The sequence below is a fragment of the Lacerta agilis genome, chromosome 10, assembly GCF_009819535.1.
Source record: "Lacerta agilis isolate rLacAgi1 chromosome 10, rLacAgi1.pri, whole genome shotgun sequence".
In the NCBI taxonomy this organism is placed as follows: Eukaryota; Metazoa; Chordata; class Lepidosauria; order Squamata; family Lacertidae; genus Lacerta; species Lacerta agilis.
This window is the reverse complement of record NC_046321.1, coordinates 7,569,989-7,592,240: the sequence shown is the minus strand read 5'-3', so window position 1 is coordinate 7,592,240 and position 22,252 is coordinate 7,569,989. Positions and strand designations below refer to the sequence as shown.

Below are 22,252 nucleotides of genomic sequence, written 5' to 3'. Positions count from 1 at the left end.
AAAGTGTTGGTGCTGGCCTTTAAAGCCTAAACGGCTCTGGCCCAGTATACCTGAAGGAGCGTCTCCAGCCCCATCGCCCAGCCCAGACACTGAGGTCCAGCTCTGAGGGCCTTCTGGTGGTTCCCTCGCTGCAAGAATCAAAGTTACAGGGAACCAGGCAGAGGGCCTTCTCGGTAGTGGCACGCTCCCTGTGCAAACGCCTTCCCTTCAGATGTCAAGGGGAAAAACAACTGACTTTTAGAAGACACCTGAAGGCAGCCCTGTATTGGGAAGTTTTTAATGTTTGATGTTTTATGGTATTTTAAATATTCTGTTGGGAGCCGCCCAGAGTGGCTGGGGAAACCCAGCCAGATGGGCGGGGTAGAAATAATAAATTATTATTATTATTATTATTATTATTATTATTATTATTATTATTATTAATTCCTAATGTCCAATATTTGCAATATTTCTCTTACTGCTTGTGGCTGGCTTTGAAAGGGAATTAAACAAACCCGTGAAGGATTAGGCTATAACCATGATCCACTTCTGCTGTGTCAGGAAGAAGTATGCCTCTGAATACAAGTTTCTGGGAATCACAAGTGAGAAGAGTGGCTCTTGCACTCAGTTCCTGATTTCAGGTTCCCCGTGGACACCTGGTTGACCCGGCGTGAGCAGGATGCTAGACTAGGTGGGCCATTGGCCTGTCTCAGCAGCGCTCTTCCTAGACCTGCAATGCATAGTATTTTCTAATGTCGAGGGTTCATTGCGGGAATTCTCTTACTTCTTGTAGCCCTTCAGCAATGCTTTATAATCTGGTTTGTTTTCCCTTCCCAGAATGCAATGCTGCCATTCACAAGAAGTGCATTGACAAAGTAATAGCAAAGTGTACGGGATCAGCCATCAACAGCAGAGAAACTATGGTATGTATCTAAATGGAGTCCCTTTTTTGTGAATCAGCTGAAGGTTGCATGTATCTGAATGAAACTTCTTGTGAATCAGTTGAAGGCGGTGTGTATCTGAATGAAGGTTTTTTTGTGAATCAGTTGAACACACTGGTTGCCAAGAGTTTCAAAACATCTTCCCTGATTTTTAAAAAAGGATTGAAGTGAACCTCTAGCTCACAAGGGTTCTTAGGTAGAGATGTGCAGATAGATTTCCTGTCCTCTGCCAATCTCTCTTCTTCACAACAACCCTGTGAGGTAGGCTAGACTGACACAAATGAGACTACACAGTCACACGAGGTGTAAAAATGGCATCCGCGGGGAATTTAAGCGAATCCTGTATGCATGGTGCAGGTTTCCCAAAAAAAAGCTCAACAACTTTGCGGGTGTCAGCAATTTTACTTTTTGAACTCTACACAAGGGAAAGGAATGGCTCCGGAATTTTTGCTGCCTGGGGGCAGATTAGAAAATGGGGTCCCCTGTTGCAGTCCATCGTCGCTAAGGCCAGCAAACTTACTTTGGCAGCAGAGACAGAAAATCCCACCAGCACCTCTCGCCCTCCCGGCAGCACTAAGAAATGCAATGCTAATAACTGCAACAATTTGCTATACTTTTATGACATCCAAAATCGACCGCCTGATGCTGTTGACTCACACTGTCCAACGATAGCGCCGGCACTGATGCCACAGCTGAATGGGTTTTGAACTCACCTATCCTGACCTAAGTCCTGTTGCCTCTCATGACGCCATTGTCTCCGTGAGTTGCCTTGGGCAAGATGTCATCCTTCCTCTTCTACTCCAAAATGACCTATTTCGTGGGCAAGCCGGATAAAATATTGGTATACAGCAGAGAGAGGGAACCTCCAGATGTTGTTGGACAGCAATTCTCATTTCCCCAGTGTTTTGCCATGTTGACTGGGGCTGATGACAGTTGAAGTCCCACCACATCTGCAGGTCCACAGCTTTCTCATCCCTAGTCTATTGTGAAAGTGAGGAACAACATTTGATTACGGTCGCTGCAGAATCCATTCATCCATCCATCCATTTGCATTGGGACTATTTGGATTTGCGAAAGGGGGACTCCTTGAAGGCTTGAACCCCTTCAGTTTTGTATGTTTTTGCAACACCAGAAGTGAGCCATGTGTGTCTTCTGACCCCATCCTCTCTCTCTCTCTCTCTCTCTCTCTCTCTCTCTCTCTCTCTCTCAGTTCCACAAAGAGAGGTTTAAGATTGACATGCCCCACCGATTTAAGGTCTACAATTACAAAAGCCCAACGTTTTGCGATCACTGTGGCACTCTGCTCTGGGGTCTGGCGCGGCAGGGTTTGAAATGTGATGGTAAGTCCAGGGACTCAGCTATGGAGCTGCAAATACCGTATAACGTTTTAGGTGCACTTTAGGTGCATTATTCAAACGTGACACTAGATGGCGGTGGTGTGCTGATGGCAAATACAATGTGTTTTTTTCTAAACTTTTTTTTTTTTTAAAGCATTTTCACGGCATTTTTAATATGTGTCTAGATTCCACCCTGGATGTACTGACTGATGCTCCTAGGGCCAAATTAGACGTGGCGGCAAATGCGCCTTCGCATCCAACAGGAAATTAAGAAGTGACATGATAGAAGTTTATAAAAATGATGCATGGCATTGAGGGAATAGGGGAGAGAACAGTTTTTCTCACTAGACCTCGTGGGCAGGGGCGTTCCAAGCCCCTTGGCTGCCTGGGGCGGGAAGCCAAGAGGCACCCCTGGGGGCGGGGCATCGCGACGTGTGCATGCATCATGACATCACGACGCATGTTCACAACGCAACGCCATGCCCCCAGGGGAAAAAAAGAGAGGGATAGTTGAGCACGCCCGCTTTGGTCCCCCCCCCTTCCCTTTCTGCCGCTTCTTTCAGCGCTGGCTGGGCTGTGACTCTATCCATGAGTTGAAGGAATGTCCTCTTCCATTTGCCATGTCCCCCAGAGCCCCTTCCTTCGTTCAGCTAGTGTGGTGTAGTGGTTAAGAGCAGTGGACTCGTAATCTGGTGAACTGGATTCGATTCCCTGCTCCTCCACATGCAGCTGCTGGGTGACCTTGAGCTAGCACACTTCTTTGAAGTCTCTCAGCCTCACTCACCTCACAGAGTGTTTGTTGTGGGGGAGGAAGGGAAAGGAGAATGTGAGCCGCTTTGAGACTCCTTCGGGTAGTGATAAAGCGGGATATCAAATCCAAACTCCTCCTCCTCCTCCTGAAAGGGGAGAAAAAAGAGGAGTATAGCGGGCGCTTGTTGCTGGCATGACACCCCCTCCTCGCTGTCCCACCTCTCGCGCCAAAAAAAGCCGCTGGGAGGGGGGGAAAGGGAAGCAGAGCAAGCATGTTCAAGCACCTGCTTTCCCTCCCCTTTTCCCCCTTCCAGCCGTTTTTTCTGCGCGAGGGGTGGGCCAGCGAGGATGGGGTGTCATGCCAGCGACAAGCGTGATGCCCCCTCCTCGCTGGCCCGCCCCTCGCGCTGAAAAAAAACCGCTGGAAGGGGGGAAAGGCGGCATGCCTCCATTTGGGGCACGCCCAGCGGAGCAGCGGGGTGAGGGGAGGCAGCCAAAGTGTCACCCCCCCCTCCCGTGGAACCCGGGGCGGGCTGCCCCCCACCCACCTCCTTGCTACGCCCCTGCTCATGGGCATCCAATGAAGCTGAGAGTTGAAAGATTCGGGGGAGATAAAAGAAAGCACTTCTTCACGCAGCGACAGCGTGTAATTAAACCGTGGAACTCCCTGCCACAGGAGACAGTGATGGTTCCCATAAATTGAGGGAAGAGGGGGCTATTGGTGGTTACTGGCCACAATGGTTATGTTCTGTCTTCACAGTTGGAGGCAGTGATGCTTCTGAATCCCAGTTGCTAGAAACAGCAGGATGAGAAAGGTTTCAGATCTCTGGACATCATATTATGTTCTTTTTTTAAATCAAAAAACTTTATTGATTAAAACACAATACATCCAATACATTCTCACAATAACATACAATATCATTTTTATCATACATTTCCCATTTTTCCATCCTCACACCCACCACCCACCACCCCTCTGACTTCCCTCTGACTTCCCTCCATCACTCTTTCGACTTCCATTATAAGCTATTTGTTCACTATTTGTACAATCATAATTACTATATATTTCTATAGTCATCTTTAATTCTTTATTATTCTACAATTCCTTCATACCTCTTACTCCAAGCATATTAGCACTTCTTTCTTTGAGCAATGTTTTTATGATGGAGAATCATATTATGTTCTTATTTAAAAACAAGCAAACAAACTACATATGGCGTCAGGGTTTTTTTTTCTTCAGGGGGTGGGCAGACAATTCTTGGCATCACAGCAACTGCAGGGGGAGAAATTTGCCCTTTCGTTGACCTTCTGCAGCCTTGGGGGGGGACCTCAAGTATTTGCATTGGGGGGAAATCCCCCGCTGGCAGCAATAAGGGATTCTCCCTCCTTCCCAAACAAATAAACCGGCTTCAGAAAAGGGATTTTCCTCAAATCTGCCACACTGAAGAAAAGCGTTCCATTCGGTGTGGTGAATTATCAGACTTCCCAGCTGATGCAAGCTTCGTTTTGAAAAACCGGCACATTGGATGCAAATATGTTCTGAATGTCACATCGGGTTTGGGGCTTGGTATCAGCGCATGATGCGCATTTACCCTCCCATCCCCGTTGCCAAAAAAGGGGAAATATTTTGCTAGGAGGGGAAGGGGAGATACCGTCTAGGCAGGATTGAACTCCCCACATGGACAAGCAGGCCAGACCCTACGCCAAAGGATAAATGGACATAAATCTGATATCAGGAATCACAAGACAGAGAAACCAGTAGGAGAACACTTCAGTCTCCCAGGACATTCTATACAAGATCTTAAAGTAGCTGTCTTAATACAAAGGAATTTCAGAAATAGACTGGAAAGAGAAGTTGCTGAATTGCAACTCATTACCAAACTTAAAACCATGGAGAGACCTGGTCTGAACAAATACATTAGATTCTTATCTCATTATACATGACAAAGCTATCTTTAGCCATCTCACCCCTTGCCTTTTCCTGTAAGACCACTTGCAGTCGTTAACAGTCGTCAACAGGTTTTCCACACCCATCAGCCAACCACCCATTCCCACCACCCTTCTGAGTAATACCCCTCTCCACTCTCTCACTATATATAATGGTCAGGTGACTTCAGTTTCAGTGTATCTGAAGAAGTGTGCATGCACATGAAAGCTCATACCAAGAACAAACTTAGTTGGTCTCTAAGGTGCTACTGGAAGGAATTTTATATTTTATTTTGTTTTGACTATGGCAGACCAACACGGCTACCTACCTGTAACTAGTTCAGCTTTCTGACAGCCATGTCTACACCAGGGGTAGGCAACCTAAGGCCCATGGGCTGGATGTGGCCCAATCGCTTTCTCAATCCAGCCCCGGATGGTCCGGGAATCAGCGTGTTTTTACATGAGTAGAATGTGTCCTTTTATTTAAAAAGCATTTCTGGGTTATTTGTGGGGCCTGCCTGGTGTTTTTACATGAGTAGAATGTGTCCTTTTATTTAAAATGCATCTCTGGGTTATTTGTGGGGCATAGGGATTCGTTCATTATTATTATTTTCAAAATACAGTCCGGCCCACCACATGCTCTGAGGGATGGCGGACCGGCCCGCGGCTGAAAAAGGTTGCTGACCCCTGGTCTACACCTTCCCCACACTTTACTGCACATATGATGTCAGGTGTGGGGCAGGAAGGTGTGGTTTGGAGGAAATGGCCCCATGGGGCAAATGTGGAGGCCCTGGTGGGTCAAGTTTTAAATGTATGATGTGCACCACAGCCTAGAGTTCCTGAGAATTGTGTAACAAGCTGGACCGGAGCTTATCCAGACTCTGGTCAGAAGCAGAAATGTGTTCAGAGGAGGGCAACCCATATGATCAAGGGTCAGGAAACTAAGCCTTATGAGGAACGGTTGAAGGAGCTGAGTATGTTTAGCCTGGAAAAAAAGAAGACTGAGAAGAGATATGACAGCCATCTTCAGATATCTCAAATGCTGTCACATGGAAGAGGGAGCAAGCCTGCTTTCTCCTGCTCTGGGGAGTAGGATTCAAACCAATGGCTTCAAGTTACAAGAAAGGAGATACTGACTAAAGAACAGGAAGAATGTTCTGAAGGTAAGGACTTTTTTGACAGTGGAAGAGACTCCCTTGGGAAGTTGCAGACCAAGGGTCCTCAATCTTTTTCAGCCATGGGCTGGTCCACCGTCCCTCAGACCATGTGGTGGGTTGAACTATATTTGGGGGGGGGGGGGATGAATGAATTTCTATGCCCCACAAATAACCCAGAGATGCATTTTAAATAAAAGCACACATTCTACTCATGGAAAAACACCAGACAGGCCCCACAAATAAACCAGAGATGCATTTTATATAAAAGGACACATTCTACTCTTGTAAAAACACGTTGATTCCTGGACCATCCGCAGGCCGGATTGAGAAGGTGATTGGGCCGGATCCGGCCCCCAGACCTTAGGTTGCCTATCCCTGTTGTAGACTCTCCTTCCTTGGAGGTTTTTAAGCAGAGGTTGGATGGCCATCTGTCATGGATGCTTTTGCTGAGATTCCTGCATTGCAGCTTGTTGGACCAGATGACCCTCATAGTCCTTTCCAACTCTACAATCCTAAGATTCCGTGACAGATTTTCCATCCCTGTTTGTAACAGAAGGGAAAACAGCAGGGGGAGATAGGAGGAGATAGGAATCATTCTTCTCAGTGGGGAGGGCCAGAGTTGAGCCTGCTTTCCTGGTTGCCACTTCTCAGATGAGAGACCTACAGAGAATGTTAGGTAAAGGCTGGCTGCAGGACCAGGTCATTGATAACCATAGTTATCATAAACCATAGTTTAACTGTGTGCTGGATGAAAAAGAAAGAGCTGTTTGACAGTGGAACGGTCTCCCTCGGGAGGTGGCGGACTCTCCTTCCTTGCAGGTTTTTAAGCAGAGGTTGGATGGCCATCTGTCATGGATGCTTGAGTTGAGATTGCTGCTTTGCAGGGGGTTGGACTAGATGACCCTCGGGGTCCCTTCCAACTCTATGATTTCATGATTCTGCATACCAGTTGGTGGAAACCGCAGGAGGGGATGGTGCTCTTGTGCTTGGGTCCTGCTCGAAGGTTTCCCACTGGGTGGCCACCGCAAGAACAGGGGGCTGGACTCATTGCACCATTGGCCTGATCCAGCAGACTCTTCTAATGTTCTTAACCTGTGGACTGGATTCCCTTAGCGATGCCAGAACCTCACCTGCTGATTCCATGCCTTCCTTGCAGCCTGTGCCATGAACGTCCACCACAAGTGCCAAGCCAAAGTGGCAAACCTTTGCGGCATCAACCAGAAGCTCATGGCAGAAGCACTGCAACTGATTGAGAGCCGGCAACAGGTGGGCAAGCAGCATCATTCTTTGGCTCCTCTGGGGCAGAAAGCACAGGAGGCTCGTGTATATTTCTTTGTACTTGCCACCTCTACAAAAGAGGATGTCCCATTCTCCCTGTGAATTTATTTAGTTGGCTTGAAGTATAAGATGAAATGGGGGCTGGATTCCTCCCTTGCCCCTGCGGTCCAACTTTAGCAGGTGGGTGGGGCTGCCCCACCTGTCCATCACCTGACGCCAACCTCCTTATGACGTCGGGTGACAACTTCAAAGTGGGCCCCTTTGCTGTGGGTGCCAATCAGCTCATTGGTGCCAGGAGAAACCCCTGCCTTCAAAGGGCTTTGCTTCCGGTGACAATCAGCTGACGGTTGGTGACAACAAGCCATTTGAAGTCCATTTGCAAGCGATTCAAAGAGATGATTTGGAGATTGCTGGCAGCGCCGATCAGGTGACAAAGACGTCCGTTGACTAGGGTGCTCTCAATGCTCCTGCTTGCAGGTTTCCCCAAAGTTTCTGGTTGCCACGATGGAGACTCTGCCCTACCTTCACCGCCAGAGGCAGCAATGTTTCTGTCTACCAGCTGTTAGAAACCACAAGAGTGGCTGTTTTGCTCAGATTCTGTGAGAACAGGATGCTGGACTAGATGGGCCATTGACCTGATCCTGCAGACTCTTATTATTATTAATAATAAGCTGGTCTCCGACCGTAATAAATAAATCATTCATTCATTCATTCATTATTTTACAGCTGGCCCCTTTAAAAGCTCACCTTTCCCTCGTTGGGCAAAAACTCATCTTCTCCCCACGGCCAGCCCAACTATTTGACAAGTTGCTGAGAAGTGTGTGTGTGTGTGTGTGTGAGAGAGACCTGCATTCTGGTAGGAGGGTGTTTTCCATGGTTGTAGGGTGTCATCTGTGGATAAGCTCCATCGACCGTTTTTCCAGTTTCCAATCTTGTGCCCCGTACTAGATCCCACACTTGCGCAGTGTCCAGCAAGCATGCTACGTGATTCATTCCTTTACTCGTTTTTTACCATGAGGCAGGCTAGAAGCTTGCGGGAGTCAGAGAAGATCTTGAGAGAAGGACCTGTGGAAATAGTCTTCCCTGACGAAGACCCGACGCCCGCTCCTCCTCCCGTGCCAGCACCTCCAGCAGGGAAAAAAGGTGCTGTGTTTTATCATTTGAGTAGCCACCTTGTTTAGCGGCCTCCTTGGTCTACCGTATATAAATGCTTCTGGCTTTAAACATTTACCTGCCAAATATTGAGAAAGGAGATAAAACAGGTACCTATACAAGACAGGGACACGGGTGGCGCTGTGGTCTAAACCACAGAGCCTAGGGCTTGCTGATCAGAAGGTCGGCGGTTCGAATCCCTGCAACGGGGTGAGCTCCTGTTGCTCAGTCCCAGCTCCTGCCCACCTAGCAGTTCAAAGGCACATCAAGTGCAAGTAGATAAATAGGTACCACTCCGGCGGGAAGGTAAACGGCGTTTCTGTGTGCTGCTCTGGTTCGCCAGAAGCAGCTTAGTCATGCTGGCCACATGACCCGGAAGCTGTACACCGGCTCCCTCGGCCAATAAAGCGAGATGAGAGCCGCAACCCCTGAGTTGTCCGCGACTGGACCTAATGGTCAGGGGTACCTTTACCTTTACCTTTATACAAGAAAGGCCTGCAGTCAATGGAAAGGATGACCTCTGAAGGGGATGGATTCTCCCTCACTGGAGACTTTAAGTAAAGGTTGGATGGCCATCAACCAAGGATTCTTTAACTGATATTCCCTGTATTTCAGGGGGTAGGACTCGAAGCTACCAACATGAGTCTGACCAAACTGCACGAGGCAGCGGAAGACAGGAGTGCCTGGCGTGCTCTGGTCCATGGGGTCACAAAGAGTCAGACACGACTAAACAACTAAACAACAACAAGGACTAGATGACCCTGGGGGACCCTGCACAGAGTTACTTGGGAATAAGTTCCACTGAAAACAATGAATCGCCCTTAGATTAATATTGTTATTTATGTTCCGCCTTTCCTCCAAGCTGTTCAAGATGGTGGTCACAGTTTTCCCCTCTCCCTTTTATCTTCACAACAACCCTGTGAAGTGGGTTAGCCTAAGGGACTGTCACCATACCACAGCCACCCAAGACCATGTCCCAGAACAGAGCCAAGAGTTTCAGGTGGTTTAAGCCAGCCAGCCAAGCTGCATCTCTCCCAGGTTACACTTCAACACAAATTGGGTCGTTGGGTGGGGAGAGAGGTGCAGTGGGGTTGCGTTTCCCCAAGCAGTTAAGTCTTGCTGTCGGTGCAATGGGGAGAGCTCTTTCAGTTAACACAACTGCACTGGGATCCATTGCAGAGCCTCAGGGAGTTTCCTGGGAAACCCCCGCAGAAGACGTCATGTGTCCTGATTCTCCGGTGGAACTGGAACCAAGGAAAGACCTCCCTGCTGAGCTGCCGAAGTTTACCATAGATGATTTTGTTTTGCACAAGATGTTGGGGAAAGGAAGCTTTGGCAAGGTAAGGAGTAAAAGAGAGAGCAGGAAATGCTGTTGGGGTTGGTGTTTTCTCTTTACAAAAACAAAGCCATGCTTGAATTAAATACAAAACAGCACATGCAATTTATGGATTACTGTACAGTAAGTAGAACAGAAAACCAGGGTTGTATGAACCATTAAACGAGAACAGGGAACCTCGATCCACACCTTACTCTTGAGAGTCTTCCTAGGTCATACTGCCTCCCTTTCTTCCCAGGCCTCAAGACTATAATCTGCACTCTCCTTAAGTGTTTTTACCTGGTTGGAATGCGTCCCTGAACTGGGATAATGTCTCTTGCTTGCCTGGGAGGAAGTGTGTGTGTGTGTGTACATGTGTGCACAGAAATCTCTGGCTTTTGCATAGCTTGCATCTAACTTACTGTACCACAATAAAACTCACACCTGTTGCCCCACCCACTTTTTCCTTTGGCCCCGCCCACACGGCCCCTGAAAGCTCGCCCGCGAAAGAGAGTGGCCCTTGAGCTGGGAAATGCTCCCCATCCTTGCATGACACCTTGGCCGCTCGCTTTAAAATCAGTCTTTGCGAACAATATGGACTAGAAACTTGATTAACATTCCATCTGAGATTTTTTTGTAAACGGGAGGTGAATTCCGCACTCAATTCTGAATCCTGTGGCTTTACTAACCTTGCCACAAATCACAGCATTTTGCACTACCCTGGATTTTTATTTTTATTTTGATTTCATTTTTTGCTTGTTTGTTGCCCAGGTCTTCCTTGCTGAGCTGAAGGACACGAACCAGTTTTTTGCCATGAAAGCTTTGAAGAAGGAGGTAGTGCTGATGGATGATGACGTTGAATGTACCATGGTGGAAAGGCGGGTCCTCTCTCTGGCTTGGGGACACCCATTCCTCACTCATGTCTTCTGTACATTCCAGACAAAGGTAACAAATTTCTTTCCTGTTCACTCAGAATAGAGATTCTCATACTCTCTGCCTTCAGGACCCACTTGAGAAGGTCCACCAGTCACAAAACAGCAGTCAGTGGAGCATGGTTTCAGGATGAGTTTCAATAAGTGGGAGAGAATATATTAATTGCCATTAATCCCTCCAGGCACCCACATGTGTGGGTTGAACAGACAAAGAAATTCAGCTTAGCAGAGTTCCAAGTCACATCCTTAGCAGAAAATATTGGAAGCATAGGAATTAGGTAAACAAGTCCAGCTGGAAAGCAAGCTGGCTCCCCCTTTTCTTAACAAAGAATCCTACAACAGACTGAGAAGTAAGTTTAAATTACACTTTACTTACTCATAATCATTCCTTGGTTCTCAGATGCAGCAGCATTAAAAACTATGCAGGTAACATACTTATATTTACAGTAGAAGCAGCCTTAGGCATGTGCCTGAGGTGAAGCAATTGGATATATGTCTGCTCCCAGAAAGAGGGAGAGAGAAAGGAATGAGAAATGCTGGGTGCTCTTTCCCCCTCAGGAGAGGAAGGGAAATGATATCACACAGAGCCCTCTCTATCAATTACATGTCTATTGTCTGGGTCCGCCTATCAGCATTACAGCTCTGTGGTATTAACCCCTTCACATGCTAACTAGCAAGAATATGCATTGTTAGATTCGGTTGATAATTTCCCACAATAATAATAATAATTTATTATTTATACCCTGCCCATCTGGCTGAGTTTCCCCAGCCACTCTGGGCGGCTCCCAATCGAGTGTTCAAAACAATACAGCATTAAATATTAAAAACTTCCCTAAACTAGGGCTGCCTTCAGATGTCTTTTAAAAATAGGATAGCTGCTTATTTCCTTGACATCTGATGGGAGGGCGTTTCACAGGGCAGGCGCCACTACCGAGAAGGCCCTCTGTCTGGTTCCCTGTAACCTCACTTCTCTCAGTGAGGGAACCGCCAGAAGGCCCTCAGCGCTAGACTTCCATCTTCAGCTAGCAGCTTTTGGAGAATGGGGTTTAAGAGCTTATCCACACTTCCCTTTTCCCGTGATTTATTCCATTTGTCCCGTAATTTCTAGGCACAGGCGTTTCTTTTGTTTCCCCACTTTCTCCGGGGAAACCGCCTGTAAAATGGGTATCATAAATCCTCTGCTTTCTCTTCCGATCGTATAAATCTTTTGCCTTTTATCATGAATCCATACATTTGAGTTTCCCCAAGAAAAAGCTGTCACTTAGGCAAAGTTCCATTTCTTTTATTGTGTTGTCTGTTGCCCCAAAGACCATTACATGATGGTGATGATTTTAAGCCTTCTTTTGTCATTTACTAGGAAAACCTCTTTTTTGTAATGGAATATCTCAACGGGGGTGACCTGATGTTTCACATCCAGATCTGCCACAAGTTTGACATTGGCAGAGCGAGGTAAGTTACGGTCTGTTTTTGCTGCACATTCCTGGAGAGACAGAGAAATTGCTCGAACGTACCATCAGTGATATGGTACAGTCCTTGCAAGAGTAGGCCGCCTCGAAATGCATGATGTGTAGAGTCGGGATCGTTGCAGTTTACTTTCTCCTTAAGGCAACATTGGTGCCAAATGTTTAAAGCAGAGGTCGGCAACCTCTGGATCGGCATGGGGGTTCTGCGCATTCCCCCCCCCCCCGGAAAAAATCGGCACCATTTTATTTTTCAGCGCCATTTCCCAACCCCCTCATTGCAGCAGAACCTATTCCATCCCTCCTCCTGGTGCAGCCATAGGCCAATCACCTGCAAAGGAAAAATGTTTGTGGTTGCCCCCAAGGCCCGCTATAATTGGCGCCTATGGCAGCACCAGTTGAACTGTTTTATTGTGGGGGAAAACTGCATCCGTGGAACCTCTTTTGTTCAGCTGCTCCAGAGCACCGAGTCCCCAAAATAAAAGAAAACACTAGCCTGAATTATTATTATTATTATTATTATTATTATTATTATTATTATTTATTTGTACCCCGCCCATCTGGCTGGGTTTCCCCAGCCACTCTGGGCGGCTTCCAACAAAGATTAAAAATACATTAAAAATCACATGAATCACATGAATGGAAAAAAAACCCTAGAAGGTAAACACCAACCGAAGATTTAAAAACAGATTGAGGCATGATTAAAACAAATAGAACAAAGCAAATAAAATAAGCCCCAGTACCCCTGGGGATAATTTTTTTTAAAAAAAAAAATCAATATTGAAACCGCTTTAGGGCTTTGTTTGGCTTGAAGAGCGACTTGAAGTAAATTATTCATCAGAGCCGGGTGAGCAAAGGTGACTTTGGGCATAGAAATCCGCCCGGCCTTCCCCTGCGATTCCAGAGTTGGATTTCTAAAAACGTGGCCTGGCAAGAATTCCACCATTCTGCTTTTCCCTGTCGTGAGGCAGGGGGGCAAAGAGAAGCCCTGGCTGAGTTTGCCCCCCCCCCGTGTGCAAGCCCCCAATGGCGAGGTTTCCTTGAGGCGAAGCCCTTGCATAGCCTCATGGCTGACCGGCTCCTTCGGATATTCAGCCTCAGGCGCCAAAATGCCTTGGGTCACCCCTGGAGCTGCGCACTTCTGAACCGAAGAAGAGACCTCTTAATCCCGGAAGCAGGGAGTGGAGAAAGTGCTTGCCCCCTGGTGAAGGAACTGTGCACGTTCTCAGGAGCATTCTCCCTATGCATCCCGGCTGTTATTTGGCTCAGCTCTTGCCGTTCCCAACAGGAAGGAGGGACGTCACTAAGAAGGAAGATGGCGCCACCATTTCCGCAGCGGCCACTCCTGGACTGGTTGCAAGGCTGCATTCCCATGGCAGTTTAATTCCATTTCCCCCAAACACTTCCCCACCCCCCATCCCGGTTGTTGTGCATTAATGTAGTTGTTTGCAGAAAAGTTATTCGTCCTACACAACACTTTCCATCTGACAAAAGCGGTGGGCTGTAGATTCAAGTATCTTGTACGTAGCCAAAGGTTTGATGTTGTGTTGCCAGTATTAGCACCATGGCTGTGTTTTCTAAGAAGTTTGGCTGTAGATTCATTCAGGGCAGGAAAAAGAAAGTGTTCCGTAACACAGCACCTAATTTAAGCAGTGGAACTCAATGCAGCATGATTTGAGGGTGGCCACTGGGTTCCATGATCACTGCAGATGGTGACAGCAGCCACGAAATTAGAAGACGCCTGCTTCTTGGGAGAAAAGCAATGACAAACCTAGACAGCATCTTGAAAAGCAGAGACATCACCTTGCCGACAAAGGTCCGTATAGTTAAAGCTATGGTTTTCCCAGTAGTGATGTATGGAAGCGAGAGCTGGACCATAAAGAAGGCTGATCGCCGAAGAATTGATGCTTTTGAATTATGGTGCTGGAGGAGACTCTTGAGAGTCCCATGGACTGCAAGAAGATCAAACCTATCCATTCTCAAAGAAATCAGCCCTGAGTGCTCACTAGAAGGACAGATCCTGAAGTTGAGGCTCCAGTACTTTGGCCACCTCATGAGAAGAGAAGACTCCCTGGAAAAGACCCTGATGTTGGGAAAGATGGAGGGCACAAGGAGAAGGGGACGACAGAGGACGAGATGGTGGGACAGTGTTCTCGAAGCAACTAGCATGAGTTTGGCCAAACTGTGAGAGGCAGTGAAGCATAGGCGTGCCTGGCATGCTCTGGTCCATGGGGTCACGAAGAGTCGGACACGACTGAACGACTGAACAACAACAACAACTGGCTTAGGGTGGAGGATAGGTCTGTCCGTGGCTGTTATGAAATGAGGCCATTATTATTATTATTATTATTATTATTATTATTATTATTACCATGCCTTTTTCCTTGATGGGACTCAAGGTGGCTTACAGATAAAAACAATAACCACTGGGCCAGTGGTTATTGTGGGGGGAAAGATATTGGATATTGGGCTAAATATGAACCAATAAAATTAAGCCCGACCTGTCTCTGATTTTCTCAGGTTTTATGCTGCTGAAATCATTTGCGGTTTGCAGTTCCTTCATTCTCAAGGAATCATATACAGGTAGGAATTTTATCCTTGGTGGAGGGAGAAAGAATAATCCAATCGTAGAATTGCAGAGCTCGAAGGGACCCTGAGGGGCATCTATTCCAACCCCCAGAAATGCAGGAATTTCAGCATGCGGTTGTTGACATATGCCTGTCTCAGGAGAGAATGGCAGAGTGCACTTTTAGGAGAGAAGTCAAACAGCTGAAGAGTTACAGCACCTGCTGTGGATGTAGAGACCGATACAGGAGAGACATGTTTTGTTGCAGCCGGGGCAGACGAAGGCGTCCGGTTGTGCTGCTGCAGAAGCACCAGGGTGTTTCTTCTCTCTGTGTGCTCCTCTCAGCGGTCATTCCTCCCCAGCTCTTCCCCACAATACCGGGACTTGTACCCGATACGACTTAACAATTGTTCTGTGTATATGCAGCGCATACTGATTAGATAACACATCTAGTCTTTCAAGAAAAGAGCCTTTTCAGAGATGTCGCCTGATCTTACCTTGCAGAGACCTGAAGCTTGACAACGTTCTCCTAGACAAGGAAGGGCACATCAAGATTGCCGATTTTGGGATGTGCAAAGAGCACATGGGAGGGGACGCCAAGACAAGCACATTCTGTGGAACCCCCGATTATATTGCACCGGAGGTAAGTGGGGCTATTAGCCGTGGCAACCAATGGAATTTCCCAGACCAGAGGCAGAATATCTCTGAATAACAGGGGTTGGGTTGGGTGCCAATGGAAGAGAAGGGTTGAGCCTTTTGTGCCCACCAATAAGCTCCCTGGACGTATCTGGGTGCTTGGTGTAGGGAATGCAATGCTCAAGGTCATGGGGTGTCTTGTGGGCCTCCAGCTGTGGTTGGACTTCAACCTCCATCACCCCAGCCAGCATGGTCAACTGGTAAGGGTACAGCAGGGCTGAAGCTCAGTAGTGGAATCATAGAATTGTAGGGTTGGAAGGGACCCCAAGGGTCATCTAGTCCAACCCCCTGCAGTGCAGGAATCTCAACTAAAGTATCCATGGCAGATGGACATCCAGCCTCCAAGAAAGGAGAGTCCATCACCTTCCAAGTTCTTCCTGATGTTTAGTCGGAATCCCCTTTCTTGTAACTTGAATCCATTGTTTCAGGTCGTACCCTCTGGAAAAGGAGAAAACAAGCTTGTTCTCTCTTCTATGTGACGGCTCTTGAGATATTTGAAGATGGCTATCATATAATTGGTCTCTTCTTATCCAAGCTAAACATACCCAACTCCCTCAACCGTTCCTCATAAGGCTTGGTTTCCAGACCCTGGATCATCTTGGTAGAGCATCTGAGAAGGTCCCGGGTTCAAATATCTGGAGGACTGTCACATGGAAGATGGAGCAATCTCGTTTTCTCCTGCTCTGAAGGGTAGGACTCAAACCCATGGCTTCAAGTTACAAGAAAGGAGTTTCCAGCTAAACATCAGGACAACCATCACTTTCTGATGGTAAGAGCTGTTTGGCAGCAGAACAGTCTCCCTCGGGAGGTTGTGGACTCTCCTTCCTTGGAGGTTTTTAAGCAGAGGTTGGATGGCCATCTGTCATGGATGCTTGAGCTGAGATTCCTATATCGGAAGTGTGACATTATTATTATTATTATTATTATTATTATTATTATTATTATTATTTTATTTATACCCGCCCATCTAGCTGGGTTTTCCCAGCCGCTCTGGGTGCCTTCCAATGAAAGATTAAAAATACATTAAAACATCAGTCATTAAAAACTTCCCTAAACGGGGCTGCCTTCAGATGTCTTCTAAGTAGTTGCTTATTTCTTTGACATCTGATGGAGGGCGTTCCACAGGGCGAATGTTCCTTCATATCTCCATCCCTTTTCCATTATAGATTCTGCTGGGGCAGAAATACAACACATCCGTTGACTGGTGGTCCTTTGGGGTCCTTCTCTACGAGATGCTGATTGGTCAGTCTCCCTTCCATGGTCAGGACGAAGAGGAACTCTTCCACTCTATCCGCATGGACAGCCCGTTCTACCCTCGTTGGCTTGACAAGGACGCAAGAGACCTTCTTGTGAAGGTCAGGTCAAGGAGAGAGGGAGGCAGGGATGAAGGAAGGATTGAACTGCGCAAGAGCCAGTGTGGTGTAGTGGTTAAGAGCGGTATACTCGTAATCTGGGGAACTGGGTTCGTGTCTCCGCTCCTCCACATGCAGCTGCTGGGTGACCTTGGGCTAGTCACACTTCTCTGACGTCTCTCAGCCCCACTTATCTCACAGAGTGTTTGTTGTGGGGGAGGAAGGGAAAGGAGAATGTTAGCCGCTTTGAGACTCCTTCGGGTAGTGATAAAGCAGGATATCAACTCCAAACTCCTCTTCTTCTTCGTCGTCGTCTTCTTCTTCTCCTCCTCCTCCTCCTCCTCCTCCTCCTCCTCTTCTTCTTCTTCCTCCTCCTCCTCCTCATCTTCTTCCTCCTCCTCCACCTCCTCCTCCTCTTCTTCCTCCTCCTCCCCCTCCTCCTCCTCTTCTTCTTCTTCTTCCTCCTCCTCCTCCTCCTCCTCTTCCTCCTCCTCCTCCTTCTGGAATAATTCTCCCCAGCGTTTCCTCATCTTTCCCTCATATGTAGAGTCATTTCCTTTGCACTAAATACGGTTGTTTTTCCTGATGGAATTTACTTTTAAAGATAAAATAAGAATTTATCTTTAAGGGTGCCTCCTGAGTGCCTTTGTTTGGGGGTTATTCTGGAAATGTCAATGATGAATATCCTTGAGGACTTCTTATCTTTTTATTTATTTATTTATTTTTTAAAAAGTTTTTTTTAATTGTTATTATTTATTACATGTGTATATCGCCCTTCCCCCGTAGACCTCAGGGCGTTCCACAACGTAAAAATGCAAAATAAAAAGCGCAAAATGCATAATAAAAGCGAGAAGCAAATAAACCAATAATGCCCTCCCTCCACCTAACAGTAAGTGCTGGGTTTTTGTTTGTTTTTAATTTAGCGTTCTTTCAATTTCCAGCTTTTTGTACGAGAACCGGAAAGGAGATTGGGAGCCAAAGGGAACATCCGCCAACATCCCTTTTTCCAAGAAATCAACTGGGAAGCCATTGAAGCAAGAGCAGTCGAACCCCCTTTCAAGCCTAGAGTGGTGAGAGAGAGAGAGAGAGAGAGAGAGAGAGAGAAACCTTAAACTTTCCTAGTTTCTTTGCTTCTCTTCACAACTAAAAATGAACGATACCTCTTGGCCTTTCAGATGGATCCTGCAGAGCTGATAGATTCCACAAGCAAAGCAGCAGTTTCCCCAGCTAGTAACTGTATATTTTTTCATTTAGGTTCATATATATATATATACACACACACAAACACACACACATATATTTTCCTATTGAAGAGACTAGTCCCCTGCTTAACAAGCCAAGACCCACTGTAGGGAGCGGAGAATGGGCAGGAGTTATTGTGTATTTTTTGGACTTTGGTATTGGGCCCAGGAATGCTTCCTGTGACTCCTGTGGTGCCATGACGACTATGTAATAAAACTTAAAATCAAGGCTAATAATAATAATAATAATAATAATAATAATAATAATAGGGGAGATGGTTGACTTCCCTGGTTTGTGGACTCCAGATAATCTTACCATGTTTAGACTTTTTTTTTTAAGATTCAAGTAGGTAGCCGTGTTGGTCCGACACAGTCGAAATAAAATAAATAAAAATAAATTGTCCAGTAGCACCTTATAGACCAACTAAGTTTGTTCTGGTATAAGCTTGCGTGTGCATGCACACTTCTTCAGATGCACACGAAAGCTTATACCAGAACAAACTTAGTTGGTCTATACCAGGGGTCAGCAAACTTTTTCAGCAGGGGGCCGGTCCACTGTCCCTCAGACCTTGTGGGGGGCCGGACAATATTTTGAAAAAAAAATTATGAACGAATTCCTATGCCCCACAAATAACCCAGAGATGCATTTTAAATAAAAGGACACATTCTACTCATGTAAAAACACACTGATTCCCAGACCATCTGCAGGCCGTATTGAGAAGGCGATTCTGGCCCCCGGGCCTTAGTTTGGGGACCCCTGGTCTATAAGGTGCTACTGGACAATTTTTTATTTTTGAATTTTTATTTAGACTTTTTTATTTTGCTTGTTTTTAAAAATTATTTCTATGCAACCTTTCATTTTTTAAAAAAATATATATATATGCCAGGGCAGTTTCTAAGATGATAAAACAGCGTTGAACAAAAACCATATCAAACAACAGTTACAGTTGCAGCAGCTAGAGAAGCCAGGGGGAGGCTGATCCGTTAGGGCAAATGGGGCACAACCCCACCAACTTCGCCCAGACCTCACCTGTCTGTCTTCTTATATACAACCTGTCCAGAAGATGTTGCTGCTTTCCAGCTGTCTCTCAAGCTTGCCTCTTGTAGAACTCACTAGCGAAGAGGATGGGGACAAAAGTAGAGTTCATAAGTGCAGGTCTCCTTTCCTTCTGCCCTATGGGTCCCAATGGCCACCGACCACCACTGCAGTCAGAAAGAGCTTGGGAGAATCACTAAAGGCTTGGTTTCTCGTTGGAGGACTACAAATTCCATCACCCTTCATCCTGGCTGGGGCGGATGGGAGTTAGAGAGCCAGGGGCGTCGCAGGAGGGGGTGGGGGCCCTGGGCAGCGCCCCTGCTGGGGGTGACACATCGGGTGGCGCCCCCGCCCATTGGGCTTTTTTTACTTTTTAAAAATTCTTTTTAGGCTATTTTCGGCACTGCCGGGGTGGAGCAGCAGGGGCTGCCAGCGAGTCAGGGTGTCACCCCTGGGGGCGGGGGTGACACCCCGTCTTGCTGCCCGCCCCTGCGGCTCTGCCATGGCAGCGCCAAAAATAGCCCCCGCCCTCCAGCGGCTTTTGGCGCCGCTGGCTGGCTTGCGGAGCCGGGGCAAGGAGAGGGGCGGGCCAGCGAAGAGGGGTGACACCCCTCTTCGCTGACCCGCCCCTCTCCCTGCCCCACTTGTGCTCCCCCGAGGGGGCCCGGGCGGCAGCTTCGGGAGTTTCTGCAGCCCGCAGAGGCTCCCAAAGCCCCCGTCCAGCATCCCCCGGGGGTGGGGCGTTGCCGCATGTGTGTGTGTCATGACGCACACGCCGCAATGCCCCACCCCCGGGGATGCCGGGCCGCCGCTTTGGGAGCCTCTGCGAGCTGCATATAGTCCTGAAGCCCCCGCCCGGCATCCCCCAGGGGTGGGGCGTCGCAGCGTGTTCGTGCGTCATGACGCACGCACGCGCCATGATGCCCCCGCCCCCAGGGGTGCCTCTTGGCTTCCCGCCCCGGGCAGCCAAGGGGCTAGGAACGCCCCTGTAGAGAGCCACAGGATTCCTGTCCCTGTTTTTAAAGGTTCAAGAGCATCTTCTTAATGCCTAGCCAGAGACGAATGGGAGTTGTAGTCCAACAACAACATCTGGAAAGCACCACATTAGCTTAAGCAATGTTTCTTAAACTTGGGTCTTCAGCTGTCGATGGACTACAGCTCCCATCAACCCTGACCACTGGTCCTGCTAGCTAGGGATGATGGAAGTTGTAGTCTGGCGGAGAACCGAGTTTGAGAAACACTGTGCAACCTTCCCGCTACCGTTTCCGTCGCTGCTGCTTCTAACTCCGTTTTCTCTCTCCCCTCTGCAAGAAATCCCCTGGCGACTGCAGCAACTTCGACAAAGAATTTCTGAACGAGAAACCGCGGCTGTCGTGCGGAGACCGGAGCCTCATCAACAGCATGGACCAAAATATGTTCCGAAGTTTTTCCTTTACCAGTCCCATCATGGGAAAGTTGCTGTCCTGAGAGACAAATGCCCTGGGATCAAGATGGCTTCAAGAACAGGAACAACAACAACAACCATAGCCTCCAGACTCTCAACTGGCCAACGTCATGCTTCTCATCGGACGACGGAGGTGGTGGCCTGCATCCAAAGGTGCCCTTCTCCCAGTGGAAAGTCTCTTCTGCTAACAGAAGGGCTGCTTCCGACCTGGCAGAAGAGGGTTGCACGAGAGAGGTGACCCCAAATTCCAGGGAAGTTCTTTCGTTTGAAGAAGCTCTCGCACAGGGCTGGAGGGCAGCTTCATTGGGCAGCACCTGAAAGCATTCAACCATCTTAGCCAGTGTAGGGGAGCCTGCATGGCCCACATCACTGTATCCTCCAGCCTCTGCTGTCAGTTACTGCCTGCCACCTGAGGCAGCCGCCTCACTCTGTCCGATAGGAGCGCCAGCCCTGCTGGGAGACGGTGATTTCCTACCAAGCAAATGGGCAGTGGCAACAGTTGCAAGGAGGGTGGGGATAGCCTGCGAGGAGAGGAAGGCCCACTGAGAACATCTTCCCCAAAGTCTCCTGGAACTGGCACCACACAAGCTCTTTTCAAGACCACTAGAGTTCTTACCATGCCACAGCTGGCTATCTTCCCCGTTCACCGTGTTTCATGCCCGGCAATTCAGCCCCTGACACACTGCACTGTGGTTTGACAGAACGGCACTAATACATTCTCGCCTCCTGCTCGCGGTTGTTTGGATCTGAGAAACTGTGGTTTGCTGAATGGTGTGGATGTCCCAGGAGGAACACTTAAGAAGGGGATATCTGTGATAACTTAAGGGCCTTTTACTCAGTTCCATCGTTCTGCCCTGCGGTAGAGAACCTCTGGTCTTCAGACCTTATAAGGCCCAACAGAGATTCTAACTGGCCTGTGAGGATGTTTTCTTCATACTACATCCACTTGCCTCCCCCCCCCCCACACACACACAAACACTGTACATGGCATCAGGGCAGATGTAGACGTGTCTGCAAAGGAAGAATGAGGAGCTTAAAGTGGGCTCCCCATTATTCCCTCTCAGGACCAATCAGCTGATCTTCACTGACAGGGAGCCCCACTGGGATTGGCTGAGCCAGGCAGTAAGCTGTCAGGCATGCCCTCATTCAGCCAATGGGGTGGCCAGCTTTGATCAGCTGATGAGTGCCGAGAGACATTGTTTTGCAGCAGTTTGCGTTCAAAATGCAGACAACTGGACTTTAAGAGTGATGGCTGTCAGTGCCGATCAGCTGAGAGCCCTCATTCTGAAGTCCCTTTGCAAGCAGTTTGCATACGAACTGGACTTTCAACATGAGCCGCATCGTAGCAAATCCTCCACATTTCCGTTAGTGTCCCAATCTACCTCCTTCGTCCTTTCGAGATCCTGCTGTGAAGCTTCTGCAAGATCTCGGTCTCGTGAGTTCCACCTCACAGGATTGTCGAGTCCCTGTGTGGTTTTCCTCACCTGTGAGAGCTCCTCCAGGTTGTTGGGCTCTCTCTCTCTCCCTGTGGGACTCATGAGATAACTCAGCCCCGTTTGGCTTCAAGAGATACTGTCTGTTTCTCGTTTGATGCAGGTACTTCCCAAGGGTCATAGGTCAGCGGTAGAGAGCATGTGCTTTGTGTGGAGAAGGTCCCAAATTCAATCCTGGCATCTCCAGTTAAAAGGGT

At 47.9% G+C, this 22,252-nt stretch overlaps 1 protein-coding gene across 1 annotated transcript in view; it reads left to right on the top strand.

Annotated features, from left to right (window-relative positions):
* PRKCQ (protein kinase C theta) overlaps positions 1 to 21,499 on the top strand; it is a 35,450-nt gene extending 13,951 nt beyond the window's left edge. Inside the window, exons 6-17 of the mRNA XM_033162808.1 lie at positions 817 to 902; positions 2,131 to 2,260; positions 7,247 to 7,356; positions 8,391 to 8,511; positions 9,700 to 9,860; positions 10,607 to 10,780; positions 12,125 to 12,216; positions 14,748 to 14,810; positions 15,298 to 15,436; positions 16,656 to 16,844; positions 17,783 to 17,911; positions 20,430 to 21,499. Coding sequence (XP_033018699.1) covers positions 817 to 902; positions 2,131 to 2,260; positions 7,247 to 7,356; positions 8,391 to 8,511; positions 9,700 to 9,860; positions 10,607 to 10,780; positions 12,125 to 12,216; positions 14,748 to 14,810; positions 15,298 to 15,436; positions 16,656 to 16,844; positions 17,783 to 17,911; positions 20,430 to 20,585 — 1,550 coding nt within the window. The 3' untranslated portion in view covers positions 20,586 to 21,499. The remainder of the gene's footprint in view (positions 1 to 816; positions 903 to 2,130; positions 2,261 to 7,246; positions 7,357 to 8,390; positions 8,512 to 9,699; positions 9,861 to 10,606; positions 10,781 to 12,124; positions 12,217 to 14,747; positions 14,811 to 15,297; positions 15,437 to 16,655; positions 16,845 to 17,782; positions 17,912 to 20,429) is intronic.
* The last annotated feature ends 753 nt before the right edge of the window (positions 21,500 to 22,252 follow it).